We start from the raw sequence: 22,837 nt of genomic DNA, 5'->3' as shown, positions 1-22,837 counted from the left end.
CAGTGCTATCAGTAAAATGGGCAACAGTACACCAGTTTGCTAAAATGTCTCTTGGATACTGATTCATTATGAGTTGCTTGCTCATATCCGATGCCATTCTTTTACCCTGCTTCCTTTTGCACATTTCCCAATTTAAAAATAAAAATTCCAGTCTTCTAGAGTAATGGCAGAAAGCTGCACAGCAACAGCATCCTAAGCAACTATTACAAAACAAAACTCCAAGCAGAGCAACATCAAAGCCTTTGAGTTCATTCCATTCATCAAAATTAAATTTGCTGCTAGCTGTATTATAGCATTTCTCTCTCATCTTCCTCCTGATCCTTCCCTGAAGCAGAGGAACTATAACAGATTCCAGTACCTGCCTATACATCTCACATAAATGAAAATATTTTCCTTTTATGAAGCAACATAAATAACAATTAAATTCTATTACATAAAAATATAAGCTCAGTAGCCCACTGTTAAACCAAAGCACTATGGAGCTGGTGAAATAGCAACTTGCCTATACTTTAGAATTAGTTAATAATATAAACCAAGAAGAACTTAGTTTTGCTTGCATATTTATTTAACTTAGGTTTGGCTTCACTTTGGAATGTCAACATTAGCAGTGTTTGGTTTGGTCTCATCAGGACTGCTTTGTGTATGTGTAGGCCGGAATGTTTTTTGAAATGAGAGCAAGGACTTGAGTTTGTTTGGTGGTTCATAAGAGGTCATGAAAATGGCAACAAAGCCTTTTGTTTCCTTTGGTCCAAGGAAGCAGGTACTCAAAAGGATATTAGCAAGGCTTCCCTTGTCAAGCAACATTTGGAAAGGTTTGGTGACACTCAGCAATGGAACCGTGATTTCAAAACTGCTTCATTTGCATTCTTTACCCAAAAAGGAATAAAGATCACTTAGGAATGTAAAGGGTGGGAATCTATGCAAAAGCTAAAAATAAAAAGTAAATTAGGGAATAGTTTCCTTCAGTGTACACAAAAATGTGGCACTCACTGGACTATTCAGGATCATAAGGCATTGATCAAAATGATGATGCTCCATGATTGAGTGGCAATACAGTTGAGCCAGTGGATGTTCACTTCTGCAGAGTAAAAAGACCAATCAAATTAAGAAATCAAATTAAACTTACTACTAGTCCAGAAATGACTTCCCTCTTAATGTTTTTTTCTCATTAACAGTTTTCCCAACCCACCCAGGTTTGTTCTTAACCAGCTCCTTTCCGCTTTCTGTGTAAATTCCCAAACAAAGCAAATACATTTGGAAGGATGCAGGGGGTGTAAAGGCAAAAAGACAATGCTGTTACTTTTCAGAGCATTACCAGCTCTAGTTTTCTGCCTTCTGTTATCTGTAGAGACCAGCTGCACACAAGGAGTGAAAATGTAATACAAGGTTTTATGAAGAGTGAAAGTTCTTGTATGAAAGGGGAAGGCAACAAGGACTCATTCACAAGCAAAATTTAAGTGACGGTTTTGGGGTTTGTTACATTTTAAACACCTGCTTCGCATATTCAGTCAGTTCAGCTACTGAACTTGCAAGTAAAATGCAGACCTAATCTGAAGCCTGCAGATACCCATGGTAAATTTCCTGCTACCTCAGTGGACTGTTCTGCAGGGCCCAAAATTGTTGATCAAGTAATTTCCCAATATTAGTAACTGTACTGGTACTTTATTCATCACCACTCTCTTCATCACCAACTACTGCAATATCGTTACCTATCTTATGCCCAGGGTAAAATCCAAAAGGGAAACAAGATGTTGGCTGTACTACAGGCAGAGAAAACCAGCATGAAACCAACTGTGCCAATGCAGAATTTAAAGCTACCTTAGTCTAGAAAATAAAATTCACTGTTTGAGTAGCTTTAGATAAAGCATAGAAACTTCTCCTCTCTGAGGGTTTCTGATTTTCCCCGTTCCTCATTACATAACGTCCTTAATTTTGCTACTGTATCTTCATTTTCAGACCCTGGTCCCATGTTGCTTATGTCATCTCTTCAAATATATCTGGATTCTTTTGCAAGTCTGTTTGGCTGCTGATCCTGAATCCATTACTCTTAATTATAATCTGGCCTACAAATGTTTAATCATGTCAGAAATTTTTTTTTAGCATATAGTTCCTTGGGACTTTTTGTAAGGTTAAGGATCATTCATATGAATTAGTACCTGCAGGACTGGGTCCCTGTGTAAGTGACTGCACACAGAGACTCAATAAAAGTCCTAAGAGGAGACTCTGGGAATTTCAGAAGCACAAAAATGTGGAGAAAAGCATGGAAAGACAAACTAAAATGCAGAAAGGGAGATTAAAGGATGCAAGCCCCTGAGGATTATGGGCTGACTGCTCAGTACCTCCTCTGAGACCACTACAAAAGGCATATAGAGCAAATATGCTTGTGTGTTTCTGGAGGGAAACAAACTGTAGTATGGTGCCAATGCATGCTGAGTGAAAATTCCCATTAAGTGGGATGCATACCGTGTCCCCTAAAGGTCATCCTGACTGAAGAGAGAAATATGTGAGAAATATCTTAGTTTATCTTCCCAAGTTCTGCACCAAACTAGAGCTTGCTTGGTACTTACAGACCCTGGCTGTCTGGGAAGACACGAGTGCTGGAAATAAACTCAGGTCCTACTACTCTAGTACACAGCATTTCTGTTAAACCACTGCGCTGAGCTAAAGGACACCACTGCCTTCTGAACACAGTGGTTTGGTTATGCACTATTCATACTCTGGGCTTGCCTACTTTACATGTGGGTTTGGAAGAAAAAGAAAATAAACCCTGAGCCTATCTACCAAAAGACATTTCAGCAGTTTCTTTCCTGTAATTTCTACTACCAGGATCATTTTAATTTTTGAAACCCTGTTGCTTAAGAAAAAAACTATATGCTAAGTATCCACAAGATACTTAAGAAACAAAAGGGATCCGTTCCTCGAAAACTAACTTTTCAATGAAATGAAGGATTTGAAAAACAAAATTCATGGAACTTTCCATTGCAAAATAATTATCAAGCTGTAATCATTGCCGCTTTGCAGCATGTGCAAATTTAGATCTTGCTGTCTGTGATACTTTCCCAGGACATTTCTGAGGGGAGATGACGCATCTCCAGATATCTTCCAGGAAATTTATTTTTAAATAAATAAAGCACAAAATAGCTAACTAGTTCCAATCACTGCAAGGTTACAGTTACTGCTGGAATCCCCTATTAAGAAACTATAAAAAGGTTACTCCTTCATTTTTGGGGATTTTTGTTGGGTTTAATTTGCTTTACACATCAGTCTTAGTGTTATTCTGAACACATCTATATGAATGGGTGGAATTCTGCTTCAGCTTACTTACTTTCTGCCTTTCGGTATTCTCCGCCTTGGACAAACTTTTCCTCCCCTAGTATCTTACGCTACACACAGTGAAAACAGCAGACCACTTCTTCCACTCTCCAACTCTCCCAGAAAAAGATAGAAGTATGCACTTCTGGGTATCTTTTCCTCATCTCTGGTCAGATCAGGACACATTGCCAAATCACAGTAATCACATTATACCATGTTTTTTAAGTCAAGTTATTTACTTAAGGAAAGATTGTATACTGTTACTTGAATACTAAATTCACTGAAGAACACATTTTGAGCAGATCTGAAACTACTGATAAATTATAAAAAGCCTAAGTATTTTTAGTTAAAAATTAAAATATGGAGAACATTTTAGAAGAGTTCAGATGCCCTATTTTGTTAACTTCAAAGTAAAATATTTTGTTTAGTAAAAATATTTTGTTTCAAAGTATGTTTTGACTTTTTATGTTGTAAAAGTTTCTCTGTAATTCTAGAATTGATCAAAGTTGAAGAGCATAGATAATATCAAATAAATGCAAAACAGTCATACATTTGTAATGTGATTTTAAATATGTAACTTATCCAAATCAACTTACAACTCTGCAAAAACATGAGTTCAAGATGGTAGGGAGACACCTTGGTATCAGATAGCTGTGGATCTCAGCTCAGAGACCCACAAATGGTTGAGACTAGACAGGAAACAGCTGGCTAGGCAAGGAGAAACCTGAAAAGCTCCACATTTCCTACAAGTTGTCCCTTAGCAGCTGGGAACTTTTGCTGTCACTGCATGGGAAACAGGGGATGTGACTTCTGAAACAGGAGCTTGAAGATGCTGCCCCTGCACAGCCTACTAAGAGTTCGCTTCATCTGCCATTTTAATTAGTCAACAACAGAGGTTGTGCATCTGTGCTGTGGACACTTGAATGCTTCTGGCTGTTCTCGCACTTACTACTTTGTTAAAAACCTGCTCCTTTACACAGCCTCACATTATCAAGTCAAATAGGTTGTACTTAATTTAGCCCTGTGATTTTGGTATTCATTTGTTTTTACTTAACTTCTCTCAGACTTACCTCTGTATGTAAGAGTTGTTCACTCCCCTGTGATCCAAATCATGGCTTAGAGTTGCTATCAGCAAAGCCAGTGTTTCTAAATCAGTCAGTTTGCTCTATATGTAGACAGTAACATAATAAGTGAGTTAGCTTAGTGATGGGGATTTATTTTGCACAATGTGTTTTATATCTGCTGTCTTGGCTTTACCACACAGCAGATACAGTTCTAGCCCAAGGAGGAAAAGGACATAAAATGGGATGCTGAGAATAAGGGCTATCTGGGATGTTGTGGTGAACACTAATAATCATTCTCCTACATCTCAATACAGACATCAATGGAGACATCATCTAGTCCTATTTATACTGATGAGAAAACTGATATGAGGAAGTGGCCTGCATATCACCTGACAGTGAAGAGAGAGCGTAAGGAATCATTTAAAATTCTGACCCCATGACTTTTAGCTCAGCTCTTCCATTACCTCAAGGGAGTTAGGCTACATTCCAGGTATAAACATTTCTTATAAAATGTCCTTGGAATAATCAGAAGGAAAAAAATTACATGCTTTTCATTTATTACTGCACAAATAAGTGAACAGAAGTTTAAAGCCCATGGAAAACAAAACTAACCACTATCTGACTAATTATTTTGAGTTTCTTCTGGACCTCCAAAACAGATGAGTGGACAGGTTATGGTTTCTCTTTTGTGACTATTTTGTATCTTTAATATTGTTCAGCAGAATTAGATAGAAAATTTATTTAAATCTGTCCAGTAAGGAACAGAAGCTGGACACAGCTACACTGTTGATGCAACATTTCATAACGGGACAAGAGCCACAGGCACAAGAGTCAGTTCAGGAATTTGAAGAACAGGTAGTGACAGCACTGCCACTGGGGGGCTGCACCCTCTGTGCAATCAAAGCCAAATTTTCTTTAAGGAGTTACAACTTCTGTAGATTTACATCTGTTTTCTAGAACTGAAGCCTGTCCTTAGTGTAGTTAAAAGACAAATCAGCTTGGAAATGACTGATTTTATCTTTCTGCTAGGAAGATGTGACCCTCATCATGTGGTTTTCCCCTCAAACTAGAGAAAAAATTAGAAACTTATGATCAGCGACATTCTGACTCCAGAATCTAGGACACGAAAACCAGTGTGGAGTGAATCCAATGCAGTGAGGAATAAAGGAGTTTATGGAAAGTACAGTGGAGACAGACAGGATTCCAAAAATAGCAAGCAAGCTATCAGTATCATCAGACCTAGACCACACACAGAGCAAAACTACCATGTCCACTGCAGTATAGAAGGAATATGAAGCCTTTTCTTTTGTCTATTCCAGCACCTTTTGTCTCTCTCTTTTTTTTTTTTTTTTTTTTTGTGAGACAAGTTTTCAGAGGAAAGGAATGCCTCTTCATTATTGATACTAGGTTTTGGTCTACAAATAGGATTTATTTATTCTCTCAGAAGTATTTACTGAAAAATAATATAAACCAACTAATAACAATGGTCTGTAATCAAAGTAAAGAAACACGTTAATACAGAATAAATAGACACATTCTCTTTTCTTCAAGAATATAAAAAATATCTAAAACCATATTTTGTAAAAATCTTGAATTGGTATCTTTCATATTCTGGGGATCATCTAGCTCTTCAATATTTACACTAAAGATAGATTGAATTGTTTTTTAAAAGATATTATATGTCTTTTAAGTGGAAGCTTGAAGCATTGTTCAAAAGCATTGAAATGAGCATTTAAATCTTGATTTCCAAAAATATTCTACTGTTTGTCTAAAGCTGTACTCAGCTCTGTTTGGACTTAAAAAATTTCCTGTTGAATATTAAAAGAAAGCATCCTGAAAGAGAGTCAGTCTTTTTCTTCTCCACCTTTTTGACTTTCTTGTAGCATAAGAATTAACTTTAAAAAAGGACATAATCATGCATGTGTTTTATTTTATATTTTCCCACTGTGAGTATCTACCTAATAATTTTCAGAGGATTTAACTGAAACAGGGTATATAACAAGATGACAGCAATTTCACAAACCAAGCCCTTAAAGCTGTAAACCTTCAGCAAAAATATGTTGATTTCATTAGCACTGCCACAGAATGATGACCATCTTACTGACATGCCAATCAGAACTATGCATCATTATAAAATTTTTTTAGAAGAAAATTTTTAGAAGATTCTTAATGTAGAAACAGCAAAACGTACCTGAATTTTACCAGATTTTAAAGCAGCAAACATGCATTGCGCTGTATTAAAGGCATGTCTCCAATTGTGATAAGCAACATTTTTCCGGTAGTTTTTCTTTACACTTAAAATCCATCTGCAGAGTACCTTTAAGAAACAGCATCACATAGTTAACTGTAAATGTATTTGAAATCTATTATTTTTATTAAAACAAATATTTCTGTAATATTCCCGCTTGAAAACTCTCACAGCAAAAAAAAAAAAAAAGTTCCTTTTAACTTATAAAAGTTCAAATGTAACATACTTGTAACTGCCAACATAGATAAGAATATGCTTACATCCACTAGTTCAGCCTTTCATTGAGTACGTAATACTTGTGTGTTTGGGGTTTTATTACTAATGGCTAAATGTTAATATCAGATGCAGTGCTGTTAATTCAGAAACTGAGTTAAGTTGAGCTAACTGGGAGAAAAAAATCCTTGTTTGTAATGACATATTTAACAGAGAAAATGTATTTTTTTAGTTACAGAGCTCTCTTAAGAGCTGTTTTGAAAATGGACTTGTGGCTCTTCCCTCATATCAGCTTGTCAAAAGACAAATAGAATAGGACTTCTGAAAGGAAATAAGTATGACAGAAAGACAGCGATCACTGTATTTCTGGCTAGTATTTTTTTTATGCAGGAAGAAAGTATATCCTGGTTGTTTTGCAAAACAGTTTTACAAATTGTGGGTTATACTTCTAAAAATGTGAAAGGTGTGAAGATCAGATAGTAATTCAATGTATACTGGAAAGGTCCCTTGGTTTCAATGAGTACAGCATACTGCTCTTATGTTAAATGCTGGCCTTGGTTTGTTCAAGAAAATTTTTAGTATTTCTAGTAAAAGATTGTGTACTTGCAGAAAAGAAAATCCAGTATCATTCACCCACATAAATGATTCCACACAGGAAAAGCAGTGGTGTTCTCTACCTTTCCACTGTTAAAAAAGGAGTGCTAAGCTACTGCCAGTTTTCTTTAGCTCTAGTACAGAAATTTGAAAGTGTAGCTTCAAAGCTGTCAATGTCCTCTTGCTTCTATTGAGATGTGTGATTATGTGTCTACTGTCATGGTGTTATTTTGGTTTTGCAAATCCATCACAATTGCTCCACTAGGAACTAGAAGCCCACCACTTACTGGGCAGTACAAGTTCTTGGCCTTACTGCAAAGGTGAAAATAAGTACTGGAATATTCAAGAGATCAGATTAGGTAATACAGTACTCCTTTCAGCCCTTGAACACTACTAATTTAAACTGGCCTATAAACTGGTGATCTAGAAAATAAATACCTGTTTTCTTTTACTAATTTGTTTGCCTATGAAGTCTTCTGAATAAATCTTGCTTTTTGAAACTTTGTAAGTTTTGTTCTAAACTATATAAAGGAAAAATAAAGTATTTCAAAATGAAGGGTTTTACAAATAGAAATTGTGTGTATTGACTGGAAGATTATCCTAGAGGTCTAATCTAGTCTACCTCCAGGGCTGGGAGGAAAGTAAAAATACCTGGCTAGATCACCTCTGACAGACATATCTACAACTATGTCTACTAGTAAAAACATTCACAGAAGTTTCCACAGCCCACCTAAGTAACCTGTTTCAGTCTTTACTATCTCCACGAACTATAAAGATGCCCCTCATCTCTCATCTAATCTTTTCTGGGGGAAAGACTAAGCTAATTACGTTTATTACCCTGTACAGACATAGAGAACAATATTATTGTCAACTTTGTCACAGTCTTTCACTTAACTGAAAAGTTCTGTTTTTCAATATTCTGCTTTCTGGAGAAAGCCAGATTAACTAATTCAAATTTTACTCAATCTCCTCAATTCTTATTTCTTTAAAAATTACTTTGTATCTCTATGTGCCTCTTCAAATAATAAGCTACAATAGAATTACTCCATGGGTATTTAATACCACTCTGTCAGGAAAGAACGAAATTTGCCCCTTTTTGCTCCTATGGCACATTATTGACTTTTACACAGTTTCTAATACTAGTAGCTGTGAAGCCTCTGTTACCACTTCTGTTTACCATTTTTAATTTATGCATTTGACTGCTTTTGTTAAGTCTTTAAATATTTGTTCTTACTGATTTTGAAATATTGCTATATATTCTCAAACTCATTTGAATTTTAACTGAGTCCTCTACTTCCAATCCCCAAGTTTTCTAAAAGTGTTGTACAGTCCATTAACCGAATTACTGAGTAGAACCAAACTAAGGACACACTCCAGTACTGCCCACTTTGCATGCCTTCGTAGTTTGCTAACTACTCTTTAATACATATTTCCATTTATATTTACTGCAGACCTATTTCACTATTCTCCTAATTGACTAATACTTAAGTTGTCTCTTTACGTGAAACAACGTTTGACAACATTCATACCTCATGTTTCATTTGGAAATTTTGCACCAGGTTGAGGTCTGTGAACATTCGTATTGTACACAGTGTTGTTTCAAAATCTGATAGCTCAAAATCACTGAAGTTGAAGTCAGTTAGGTTGAGAGATTGTGCAGATGGTACTACAGCAGCCTAGAGAAGAATAACAGAACACAACTTATACTAGGAAAGAAAAGCATAACATAAATATTGGCTTTTTTCACAAAAAGTAGTGAGATACTCAAAATTTTAACTTCACATTACACTGAAACCTGATGATTACTTCTCATTTATCTTTCCTTAGCCTTTCTCGTTTAACATTGCCTTATATCCTTAGATTTAAAACACACTTTGCCATAGATCAAAAGAATAAGGGAAGGATTAGGGAATTTGTGAATGCTCCATCCCTTGCGGTGTTCAAGGCCAGGCTGGACAGAGCCTTGGGTGGAATGGTTTAGTGGGAGGTGTCCCTGCCCATGGCAGGGGGGTTGGAACTAGATGATCTTAAGGTCCTTTCCAACCCCAACTATTCTATGATTCTATGATTACCTGGTCAGTCTGTCATCTAAACCGCCAAAGGCAAATTGTAACCAAGAGTATGTATGAAAGTGGGAGACTGAGAAATTAAGGCAATGGAGTTTTATGTTTTTATGGATGTGCAGACATAAAAATCTGTAACTGTTTACATTTTTCTAAAAATGGTGAGGAAAGAGATGTCAGTAGAACAGAATTCCTAACAGAATCCACGTTCAGCACTATGGTAGTCAGAACATGCCCACAGGCAAAGCTTTCTCTGGTCTAGAAACCTGAAAAATTAGGCTTCACCTGTGATCCATAATCTTTAAAACCTTTGGACTGTGTTTTTGATCTAATCTGAATACAGTCATAAACCTTCAATATGAAAAGTGAAATCATAAAGTACACAAAAACCCCCAGCTCTATACTTTTACAAATCTGTAACTTTTATTATCAGTAACATCTCCATGTATTACATGTACTACAACTTGGTTGTAATTCGTTGACTTTTGACGTACAGATGTTAAGGTTGCTAACAAAATAAATGATAAGTCTTACACTATAGAACACAACTTAGTATCTTTTTCTTTTCAGTAAAATAAAAGGTAGAGTTGTCAGTGCTACTTCTTTACAGTTGTTTCACCTCAATATGAGTGTGGTTTAAAAGAAGGTCGGATAAAACTGAAATGATGAAAAAAGTAAACCTATGTGTTCATCTTCTTCTTTGTAATTCTAGGGGAAAGACTTTTCTCCAGCATGTGTCCTGGAAGGCTGAGACACTGAAAAGGAAGCATGTTTCATAATCTGCAATATTTTTACATGATCTGCAATATTTTTACAAGTAGCATACAAATCAGCTCTCCCCATAACTACATCTACCAATCTCTGTTCCATATAAATGTGCTGTTATCTTTCCTGGGTGTCGATATTGGAAAATAATGAAAGATTATGAAAAACAGGATTTGCACAGGAAAAAATATCCATCATTCTTACACATTTCTTGTACCACTAATTTTGTGTCCCTCAGTTTGGATTCATTTGGTATTTCACCTATGAGCATGTGAACCACGAGGCCAGTATGTTCAGTGGAAAATAAAGTGACCATTCACAAACTCTAATGACATAATTTTGAAAAACTGCAACTGCAGTCTGATATTTCATGAGGAAAGGGGCTGGAAGGACACAGTAGGAGCTTAACAGAACACCTCATGCCTGTGTTCTGACTTCAGTCACAATTTATCTTTCCCTTCCTTGATCTCCTGCCAGAGACAGCCAGAACAGTAAGTTTCATTTCAGCTGAGAACATTTCAGCATAAAAACCTGCACATTGAAATCTTAGCTGTTCTTGAAAAGAAAGAGAGGTAACAACTACAAAGAAATAGAATAATTCAGATTTACAAAGAAAATCAAACTGAAAAAAAGCAGAAGATAACTACCTTCATAATAGGCAACACAGTCAGAAAGTCTATATGCCATAGGGGATGTTTTCAGTAATCAAAGTTGTGGAATGTGGCACTAAAGAAAGAAAATAAGCTTTCTAAAGGAAAGAATAATGCCTAAAGAAGCAATTTGAAGAATGGTCACTGACTTAGGTATCTTGTACGCAAAAGCACAAAGAAGAAACCATATGACCAATGAAGTGGCTAGATCTGCACTGCTATATACAATAGGACAGGGATCATTCTCTAGCAGTGAGGTGAAAGGCTACAAACTGATTTGTCCATACAAGATAGCACTTGGTCTGTGGTTTGCTTTGGGCTCTGTCTGGTGCCCAGTGGTTCCAAGATACCCTTATTTTTAAGGCCTGTTTTTCTTTTTTTTTTTTCAGCCTAAATTATCTGAACTAATCTGATTGCTCTGTTAAAATTCAGAGTGATGGTTTCATAGCATGAAAATCCTGTATCAATGAGCAACAATGTGGTGAGACTGAGGTCCAAAATCTGTGTGATGCTAACTGTTCCAGAAATAACCTTAGTCTTCTGCCTTGTTCTATGGCACCTTGCTTGTTCAGTCCAGTCCCATACTACCCAGCTTGTGGTCTTCTTTATCTGCCTTCCTCTCCATCCCTCCATCCTTCCCATTTTTTTAAGGCAGCAGGGTGATGTTATTTCCCCAGAAAGTCTTCTCCAACAGAGAGAACTGAAGAGACTAAGCAGAGGCTATGCTTTAAACTGTACTTGAAATTTCAGCTATAGTTATTCCTTAGGCAGTGGTTTCTGAACCCAGAATTAAACACGAGCAGAACAGGACACTGCACAGAGAAGTTACTGTAAAAATAATAAAAAAATAATCATCATTGCATTAACAAATTCAGAATTTCTGTATAAGGCAGTAAAGTTGCACCCATACTTGGGATGCTTGAAATGTACCGAAGTTATAAAATATACAACGTTCAGGCTTAGCTGTGTACAGAAGTGTTCTCAACATTTTGCTTCTGAAATACGTAATTATTGTGTAACATTGCATCAGCTGTTACTGGCACTCAAACTGAGTATACTTCTGCTTCTCCTGTAAATAACTGCAGCATCTCTCATTGCAATGTTTCTCTTTTATGTAATGTATTGATTCAACTCAGAAACTGATCAGTTTAAGCTTCACTGTATTTTTTATTTCTGGAAGATGTGCTTCTGCATATTTAGGGCTCACATGCATGCCTTTTGTTGTTCTATTAGTTGAGCATTTCTAAAGTAATAGTAAAAAATTCAATTACCGCTGTTACCTGCAGCTCCCTTGTTTCCTCCTCAGCAGCAGAAGCATGGTATGAGAGAACCTACAGAAAGAGGAAAGTAGCCATTAGTACAAACAAAAGAGCAATGTGGTGGAAAGGTATTTTTCCTGAAGCAGAATTCTCAGTTTGCAGATGCACGGCTTTGCATTGCATTGCATTTGCTGATGAAATTTAGTTTCCATGCAGGGCCCGTGTTGGTTTTAAGAGAGCTCTCAGGAAGCATATGAGGAAGCACCTGTAGCTTTCAAAAATCTCGCACAGCACAGAATCTTCTTGAGATAATTAGTTTCTATAAAAGAGCAAAGAACTCTGATTTTTTCTTTGGAAAGTTTTTGTGCCCCACTTTTCAAAGACAAATAATACACGAAACAGCTATAAATATGAGCCTGACATTGTTGCCATAGTAATCCTTTCAGGAGTTTCTTCAGATACAAAGAAAGTTTTGCCCTAACTGAAACTTGGCAAAAAATCTGAAAGACAGTATGTTTGGTTTAAATTAACAAAATAAGCTTGTATCTTTTTAGTTGTTGAGAATCAAGGACATGAAAATGTTGTGGAGGTTTTTTAGCAACTAGAGACTGACTTTTTATGAAAAGAAGCCATCTTATATACCAACCTATAACCTGCCTGGACTTTCTATGTTACCTATAAAGTGTTATAGTAGGAGAGAGAATCGCTAATTTGCCATGTAAACAAACAATTCTTTTTTTTTTTTAAGCACTGAAATGGTTTTGACAATAATTTTACCACCTTTTTATTTAACATTGCTTAATACAGGTCTATTTGAGAGTTTTAACGTTTCTTGTAAAGGCTACAGGGTACATAATCCCCATTTAGGAATTCTGTAAACACTCTGTTTACATAATGAATGTTAGGAGATCCAAAATCTACAAATTTTGGGCTTTCAGCTTCAAGTTATCACCTCCAAGTAACTCAGCTTCTCAGATTGAAGCCCTCTTTAGCTATTAAACTTAACAGTAACCATTTCAAAGGCTCAGACCAAATTACATTCATCTTGATATGGTCTGATGGAGTCTGAGGAAATTACTGAAAACCTACAATAATGCCGCTTTTACTCCACAAGCTGGTTTGTCTAAAGGACTGAGCCAAAATCATCACAGAAAACCTCAGACAAGAAAAGGAAGCCCCTAATCCACCAAACTGTTTCATCTTCCTACACAACAGAACAAAGCCACTATTTTGCCAATTTGTAGCCTCACGTAGAGGAAAAGATGCATTCAGCTCACCACAAAATCAATGAGTAAGGTTAAAATACAATACCAAGTTAAATAGTCTGCTGGCAGATACAGAAACAAGCAGAAAAAATCCTGTGCAACTCAACAGGCCAAATGCTGTTCTTGTAGGGGAGAACAATTTCTGTTCAGTATCCATGCAAACAGCTGCACTTCTGTGTACAACAGAGAGGATCTTGGAGGAACTTAGGATCCATTTGAGCTAATGAAAGACCACCTAGATTTTGAGCTCACCTCTAATGTCACCATTTGTTTGGCCATGGCTCTTTCTACAGCTTCATACATCTGCGTATTCTGGATCCCCAAGCCACAAAAGATGACAAATGCTTCCAGGAACTGTTCATCATTTCTGTTGAAAGCCTTGATTTTACCCGAATTTTCTTCCATCTTATTCACAAGTTGGCAAACCCCTATGCCAGGATACAGAAATTAAAAGATGTAAAATAGAGAACATATCAGCTATTGTACAGAAAATCAAGAGAAAAATTGAGGCTACAACAGCTTAGCCTACAGTATAAACCAGCAATAGACATAAAGGTGACACACAGGAGTGCTGTAGGATTTTCACCAGAGTTTTTTTAGAGTAATTTCACTGTATTACAGAGTAAATGCTAAAATGTTCTATATTACTTAGTAGATTCAAAAGTATTTATTAGGATTTGTAAACCACAAATGTAGGGCTTTACAGACATGATTATCTTGTGAAATTCCAGGGTCATTTTATTATTAATAGTATTCTAGATTGATTTAATCCCAGAAGACAATTTGTCCTTTAGAGGCTAATTAGACTTTTGTAACCATGCCAAAAGAACATTTATGAAAGTCAGAAGAGTGGTACACAGAGTTTTCACTTCCTTATTTGAGTCAGTACTGAAATTTTTTTAAATAAATGAACTAAACAGAGAATACCCAAGTTGAGGCTCAAAGCTAAAGTATACTCCCTGATTCTATGAGGATGTGATTGAATTACAGCCTGCTCCAAAGACTGCTGAGCTCACTGAAAAGCATCTTACTGAATTTGACTTGTTAGGTTCAAACTTGTTGGCAGTTGCATCTGTTTATTTTTTATTAATAATTTCTGGACTTTGATGTCCACATGCCACTGACAGGTAACTTCTACCAAACCTTGCTGCAACTTAGATCCTTGACCCAATTTTTAAGCAGAGGGAAATTCACACATACACCTCACTTTAGTTTTAGGCAGGGGTTTTTTTAGGCAGTTTCTGCCAAGAAATCAGAGTATTAATTAAAGCAGTTGCACTGTAAGTATACATTGTCTTTTAAGTGAGTCCAAATGTTTTCTTGCTCTCATGAGTGTAAGTACTAACAGTTTCAAGCATAAAAGCAAGCATTTTCCTGGTCACATGCAAACTGCATTTTTAGAAGAACACTGGTGTTGCATGTAGAAGTTTAATGTCTGTTGACAGTGTAACACTGTCTTGTTTCCAAAATACATTCCGTTTGGGGAGCTTATTTTAGTGTAAAAGTCACCTCTAAAGAGATCAGTAAGAATATTGTAACTGCAGCTGTAAACTGTTGTGGCAGGGGTTGTGGTAAATGAATACTGCGAACAGGATTCTGAACCTTTTTGGAATGAGATTACTATATACTTGAATAATAGTAAAAATACATAATCCCAGCAAATAAAGATTAACTAAGAGCAAGATTAACTTTTCCTGGGAAAAAGAAGCTGACTTAAAAACCTCTATAGCAAAATGTCATGAAACTCACTTTCAGATCTCTGTTTTGTACTGTTTACAACATTCTAATTATTTCCACAGTAACTGTGATGTAATGAACACAAGATTAGGACTCAACAGGGAATAAGTCACAAAGCCAAAACAATTCTTAAAAGACATAGTATTTACACAATGTCTCTTAAAAAAAAAGGGGGGGGGAACTGCAGGAAATATGCTACCTAGTACTCAAGACCTTTTAATCTTTTCAGAAGCTTCCCCAAAGCATTGAGGGGCCCATACGTTACAGTTAAAGAAACTCAAAAGTCTTATATTGGGACATAGTTATAAAACAACAGAAAAATTCTCTAAAGCTTTCACCGCATACCTGAGTGTATGTGGTGAAAGCTTTAGATTTGAGAGAATGAAAAAGTTCTTTTCATCTTTGTTGTCAATAACATTTGCTCAGTTTTGCTGTGGACAGTTTTTCCCACCCTATGCCCATCTGCACAGCACACTTACCAAATTCTGGCAAATGAAATGAAAATCTAAATCTTAAAAATGAAAAAGTAGACTTATAATGATAGTCTTACATAGTATATACTATGCTAATGGAACTTCTGGATATTGTCCCAAAGACAACTTCTTAACCTTGCCCTGTTACACATCTGAACATTAGGCAGGCTGTGAAACCTTAAAAGAATTTAGGGAACATTTCCCAGTGAGAATTACTCAGAGTTGGAAAACCCACCTAAATGGGTAGCCTCATTAAAACTTTCAGTTTGAATTTCCACAGCAAATAACTGTAGAAAAAAATATATGAGGTCAGATATGACTGTCTTACCAGTACTAAAAGCATAGTGAGATATCTCTAATTAAAGTTCAACAGTTCAATCTTTGTCTTGGTCTTCTAGAGTCTGGTAGAATATTTAAACAAAGTAATAAAAGAACTAATTTAAGAAGCTGATATAAAAAGAAATTTCAGAGAACTCCATCAGGTAAAGATGATGCTTCTCTTTCTGCTTCAGGAGTTAAAAAACCCCAAATAAATAAACAAAAAAACCCCAACAAACTTAAAAAAAAAAATCAAACTTGTCTTCATGGAAAAGGGACCTCATATTTACTATATACATTGGATTATACAGTTTTGCCACAATTCTCAAGAAAAATTATTTGAAGATCATTAAAAAATGCATTCTTGGAACTCTTTAACATTTACTTGCCAAATGTTTTTTAAGCTGTGGAAGCTGGATTCATGCTCTATCTAGGAAGCTGGATTCATGCTCTATCTAGGAATCAGTATATATTATGTTCTGCTTGCTTGTGGAACTTACTGATGCCAGGAAAGCAGGCTGATACACATTCTACTCTTCATGGGATTGGAAAGTCCTGGTAGTTCCAAAAGCATCATCGTCCCTATGTTTAAGGTGAACCAGAAACTCCATGCAAGACTTAAGCTTATTCCCTGACCACATCCTCACAACTTTTTAGGTGTTGTCTTTGAGGACCCAGACTACAGCCACCTAAAAGTTTTAGGGAACTAGAGATAGCTAGACTTCTAAGTTTCCATAAGCATCTAGGCCTAAGTGATGTCAAATTACTTCTGAAAATGCTACACCAGGAAACTATGGACAGTGTTTAAAATAGAAGAAAACTAGTTCTATCAAAATGAAGGAGATGCTGCAGAAATATTTGCACTGGGTAGCTTTAGACGCTTAAACCTATTGTCTTACTATAGGACTATTGACTCCCAGTGTAACCCACAGATAGAAGTGGGCACATCCAAAGGGCAGTTGGTAGCACCAAAAATGGCACAGCAGCTGACCTTCTAATGTATGAATCTTTGCATAGCTGAGTCTCATTTGAGGAAACTGTCAATGTTTGTGCAGTTCAGATCACCTTTTCACATGCTACTACTGCTTCCTAGAAGCCCACCACTATAGACAACTCAAGCCTGAAGGGTTTATTTACTGATTTAGGTCTTCTCTTCCTTTCACTGCCTTGTAAAAAGGTCTGCACAAGCAATAGGGGTAACTGACTCTCTGAACAGGAATCAATGAAAATAATTTTACTTACAGAAAATTTTTGATTGCAAGTATAAAACCAGTGAAGTATCAAGAGAGCTGTACATACTGGGTAACTTACTAGGTAAGCAATTTACAGTCAAGCTTGCAGTGTATGTGAAAACATGATGATTAAGGATCTTTTTTCCTGGGTTGAGATTCCACGTTGCTGAGATTCTACAGCGGATCACAGAAATATTTCTATGAAATGTATAAAGACTTTTTTTTTAAAGATACCTACCTATCACTTTATTTTTTTTCCCATTTTTTATTGGTGTACACAGCAAACTCTTTATGTGTTGACTTACATTTTCTGCACTGTCATTCTGTTAAACAAACAAAAAATATAGTTATAATTTGAAAGACTAATATTCAAAGTGAAAAAAGTGAAAAAGCTGTAGACCTGGGATCTACAGCTATTCTTGGCTTACATAGTCCTTCAGAAGTAAACCATGTGTTCAGAGAGTTTATACATCTTTGGCTGGACGGTATAATAAACACTGTATCTGATACAAGCTTTGGTGAATAATAATAAAATATGATGATGATAATCCTGATTCAGTAGGATTTTACAGTGGCTTGTGTAATTGTGCTAACAATGTGCTAACTTTATAATAGATTCTTTCATAAGAAGGTACCACTTCCATGAAAATTACAAACGGTTCTACTCAGTGCAGCTGAAAAGAGACCAAATGGGCTTTAGGACACCTTTTTACTCTCATCAAGTGATGAGCTGTAAAAGGAATTGACCTTTCCCCTTTGCAGCTATCCCCTCACTTGCAATATGGCAATATAAGGAACAGAGAACAGATGTCATAAACCAAAAGTAACTACCAGATTTTAAGCTAACTATGCATTTTGTGGCTGTAAAATTTTCATTGACCCTTTTGGTTTGTTTGAGATCACTTTATTTATCAACCAACACAATGAAAGGAGGCTTAGAGGAGACCAAATTATGATGCAAAGAACAACAGGTAGGAAAACTACAGCTCTGCCTTGAAACTGCTCCTACACAGTGGTGGAGCAACTGGGTGTTGAAAAACATTATCCAAAATTCCTGTGTAAGTAATCTAGATTCCAGGGTAAAATGCAAAAGAACTCTAACCCTGCTGACAAAGTGCAAGGCCTTATTTAGACACACAGCTGTTTGGATGACTCTCAATTTTACCTTAAAATGTTTTCAAAATAATCACCTCTTTCTTTATTGGTCTATACAGTACATCTGCCTGATTCTGTTTTTATTTCCCCTCCTGCAGTTAAGATAACTTTGGGCCTTGTACTAGAAACCCATTCCAGAACACCCATGAAACCTTGCACATGTAAAAACAGAAGAAATGCAGCTTCCCATCATGAGCCTGCCTCTTCTTTCCACTTACTGGAATAATCACACCAAACACTGACCTTTTTTCATTGTGCATCTGAGAACAGAGTTAGGTAGAGCTATCTGCTGATCATAACAACTCCTCTCCTGTGCAGTACCCTCTCCCTGAGCCCCTCTAGCCAACAGGCTTAAATATAGTAAGAGCAGACATCTTTCTAATTTTGGCATTGACAGGAAAATACGGAATTACAAATTTTTTTTTTGTTTATGATGACTTTGAAGGCAACCTGACTGTAGTCTGAGTCTTGCCAAGTGACCTTCCTTCCTAACTCTCCAGTATCTGTGTGCTCAGTAGTATACCATATCGCAAGCTCACACTTGGTGAAGTGTGAAGCAAAAGCTCCCAAAGAAAAGTGGAGTTGTTCCATCTCCAAAACAGCAAAGAACTTGCATCTATAACATTAACCTTTGCCAGAATAAGAAGGGAAAGGGAGGATAAAAGAGAAGGAGCTCATGGGAGTCTCCCAACAGTCACTGTAAACTACTGAGGATTACTATGAAAACTTCCAATGTTCTTCACTTCAGTGTTTTCCATAGAAAATAATATTGCAAGCTCTCTACATCACACTGTCTATTGAGAAAATAATGTAAAGCTTTTTTAACAATGGTTGTAGGGATAAATACCCCCCCCGGCCACCTGGCCCACTGTGTGGGTACTGTACTGTTTCTTCACTAATAATTAATTCTAGCAAGCAAAGGTACCTTCCTTTGTGTTTGCGCAATTCTGTGGCCATTAATTAATAGAAATAATAAAAGGAAAACAAAAAAAAATTTGAAAGGTAAACAGAAAAACACATTTTCCATTTCTGAATTTTAAGTCTGATCTTATTTTACGTACTGTCCAGGGAAATCTTCTGTCTTTGCAGATATCTGGAATGTTGAGAGGCTCCATTGTATTCTTGACATACTGAGCATACATATAATTGATTTTGTTTGCATCACAGTCCCTGAAGGATACAATATTATTATTATTTCCTTAGTATGAAAATGGGTCATTTCATTATGCAAAGGAGTTAATCGTAATATCTTTCCTGTATGAGGAAAGGATATAACCAATAGATATATAACAGAGTTGAGTTCAAATCCTGTATCTTAATCCAGCTGTCATCACAAAACAGCAGAGTGGATTGATTTATGTGTTCCACCATTTCTTTAATATTCAACCATGTTAACACTGAACACCAAACTTAGGAAATAAACAAATTAGTACAGTTTATACAGATGAAGGATAAAGAACGAACAACTGGGTTTATATTGAAATAAACAAAATTTTTTAAAAACAAACTCCATTCACAAATCTGACACACCTGAAAAATCAATCCTGGATGAAATTCACATTTTTTTTAAATGGAGTGCAGCAGGTATGTTTGTGAATTTTCTGCTAAGTTTCAAGTTTGTTTCAAATCTGTTCTAAAGTAAAGGCATAATCAGTTGCATGGGGATTCTGTTACTGAAATAGAACTGTTTATTCCAAAGGAGGACATAAAATACCTTTACAGAATCAACCTACTTTTTTAGCCACAGTGTATCCAATTAAGGCATTTCAGTTCTCTTGGATCCTTTGACTGCTTTGGAAAAGGACATATGTCCTAATAATAAACCTATTCCCTTTAAGCTCCTGTAGTTTCCCTGTGACATTTGATTTGGCATTAGCGATCCTTCTGGTGTAAGGATGTTCACAGTGCTGCAGGAGGAAAATTGCTCTTTTATTATTTCACAAAGTTGGTTATACAAGGCAATGCCCCACAATTGTGAAAACTGGTCTGATTTGGGGTTTGATTCAGGGCCCTTGATTAAATAATACACCTGAAATTTATTATGTAAAGTAGTACTTCCCATCTAATCCATGTAATTATATTTCTACTATTGCCCAGAATCGTGCCCTTCAAGCATAGGGCTCTAACTCCAATTGTTGACCCACAGTACAGTCCTTGGCCTATAACTGTGATTATAAGATACATGTGATATATAAGATTCAGATATGCACTAAGCCTCCCAGATTTCTTTTCTATCAGTTATGAGAAATAATTTACTGAGAACCCATGCAACCAGTAAATTACATTTTGAGTCCATTAACTAGTAACCATGAAAGAGATAATGAATAGGAAGGGTAAATTATCTTTACCATTTCCATGGTGTAGAAGAGGAGGTAACCGGGAACTCTGCCTTTCACCCTGGATCTTGCTAGCTTGTGGTACCTCTGTACTTTCTCATTTTACGTTGTCTAAAATTATTCTACAGCTCAACAGTTTTTAGGTGCTCAAGCCACACACTTTGGACATATTTTTCCAATATTTGGAATTAAATTTGATATAACAAATGTTCACTGCAAAGACATCGAAGGGGTACAGAAACCTCCATTTTCTCTCTGCACCCTATCTTTGAGTAGTCTATTTTGTATACAACTGTGTCTCACTCTTTTGACATTATTTGAAACAACTGATTTTGATGACAGAGAAAAGTAATGGAGACAGTAATTTTCAAACTTCAATACTGAGGTTCAGACTAGGTTTAGAAACTATATAATCTGTTGATTTCAATTCAACTGTGCTTACATTACATCTTTTCCTTCCTCCTAGTTGAACTTCATAATGGTTTCTCAAAAAGTTAGAACTTTATTCTTGATTTAGTCAGTCTTGTTCTTTGAGTCAGTTTCACTATCCATGAAATATGAGTAATGATTAAAATAATTGATTAAAATCATAAATAGGATTTGTATCTATTAATGTGGCTACAACACAGTTATCTACACAGATTTCTCACAGACCAGTATTAGGGCATCCCACCAACTTAGATTCTCACATCTTCACACATTCTGCACATTTTCCATAGTTTAGCCTTGCAATGCAACTATGTACTTAGACTTGACAAAGTGATCAGGCCCTGCACTCGTGTATTGCTCAGACCTTCTTAAGGCCATAATGCTTGTCTATGTACATTTCAGGGCAAAACCTGCTCTGTGAAAATAGCAGTAATACATGGTACCCAGTGGAAATAAGGTCTACTAATATGAAATTAAAAAACAAAATAATAATCATAGTTTCTTCAACATTCTGCTGGGATGTACAAAAGCTATAATTCATTGTTTTACCTCTTCACATTTTCAGCTGAATCTTCTAACTCCTCAGATTCCATGTGAAAGACACCGGAAAATGAATCCTGGAATACCAAGAGGATATATTAATATATAGGAGTATCAGATTGTCATAAGTTAGAATAGTACTATTCATGAAAAGCTTGTTGCAGTTATCAAAACCTAATCTGTAACAAAGACAAGAGTAAAATTACTTGACTTCATCCAGCAGGAAGCATACAGGATCCTATCACAAAAATACCTCCTGATACAACTTTAAATATTACTGAAGTGTCTTGAATCTCTACTGATCACTCTGAGAAGAAAAGACGGTATTTATAGGCTGTGCCAAATCTGACAACACAGAACTTCTGTATTTCAACATTCTAGACCAGCTTTGCTTTGACAGGCAAGGACATCAAAACATTTTAAACATACTGACTGACCTCTTCTTTTCATCCAGCTTTTTTTAACAGTTGAGAAGTGTAAATGTAGAGAAAAATTAGATTCCCTCTGTACAAAAGATTCAAACTACAGACTGCAAACTAGGTGCTGGAGTTTACCTAACTTGCAGAGACAGTGTGAATAGGTTAATACAAAAATTATCCAAATTCCTCTTCTGTAACCTTGTGTGCACAAGTGACTTTTCTACAGTGAGAGATGGGATTGTGGCAGATGATCGCAAGTATTGTGTGTTACTTCTGTATTACAGAACCTGGAAATGCTTCCTTACTTCCGGATCTTAGTACACCTGCATCTCTAACAAGTAGTGAAGGTAAAACTAGCAAAGCCCTTACAAGACTAGGGCATACAGCATTCTATTCTGCTCCTTTTTCTGCTGCCTATTTTCAATAGGAAGGAAATAGAAGTGGGAGAATTGCAAAGCAGTTTTGCTTTGCTTCAGTGAGCCACAGTCTTGGGATAGGTCATGATTCTGTTTAGACACCTTGTTTGGATACTCCCTCCTTAGACATACTCAAGAAATAAAAAGTGCTAACAAAACTGATTCTGCACAGGAAGCAAAGGCTACATTGTTTTTCTCCCCAGCATTTTCCTTGTTTCCATCGTACACCTGTAGCCAAGAAAATGAGATATGAAAGAGTTTGAGAGAGCTCAGAGCCAGGGTTTGTCAAAAGGCAACGCAGAATAGCTGCTTAAAATGGCAAAGACCAAAGTCTACACAAAGACCAAAG

At 36.3% G+C, this 22,837-nt stretch overlaps 1 protein-coding gene across 2 annotated transcripts in view; it reads right to left on the bottom strand.

Annotated features, from left to right (window-relative positions):
* The window catches only part of PDE5A (phosphodiesterase 5A), a gene marked incomplete at both ends in the record, with an annotated part of 62,163 nt that overhangs the window by 4,741 nt on the left and 34,585 nt on the right, over positions 1-22,837 (bottom strand). Inside the window, 9 exons of one of the 2 annotated variants that reach the window (XM_080635281.1) lie at positions 991-1,078; positions 4,383-4,477; positions 6,568-6,693; positions 8,961-9,107; positions 12,181-12,240; positions 13,686-13,861; positions 17,432-17,516; positions 19,410-19,518; positions 21,663-21,730. In XM_080635281.1, coding sequence (XP_080491407.1) covers positions 991-1,078; positions 4,383-4,477; positions 6,568-6,693; positions 8,961-9,107; positions 12,181-12,240; positions 13,686-13,861; positions 17,432-17,516; positions 19,410-19,518; positions 21,663-21,730 — 954 coding nt within the window. The remainder of the gene's footprint in view (positions 1-990; positions 1,079-4,382; positions 4,478-6,567; positions 6,694-8,960; positions 9,108-12,180; positions 12,241-13,685; positions 13,862-17,431; positions 17,517-19,409; positions 19,519-21,662; positions 21,731-22,837) is intronic. The other variant, XM_080635282.1, reaches the window with a different exon arrangement.

Source organism: Psittacula echo, assembly GCF_963264785.1.
Source record: "Psittacula echo genome assembly, chromosome: 1".
Lineage (NCBI taxonomy): Eukaryota > Metazoa > Chordata > Aves > Psittaciformes > Psittacidae > Psittacula > Psittacula echo.
This window is presented reverse-complemented; position numbering and strand designations above follow the sequence as displayed.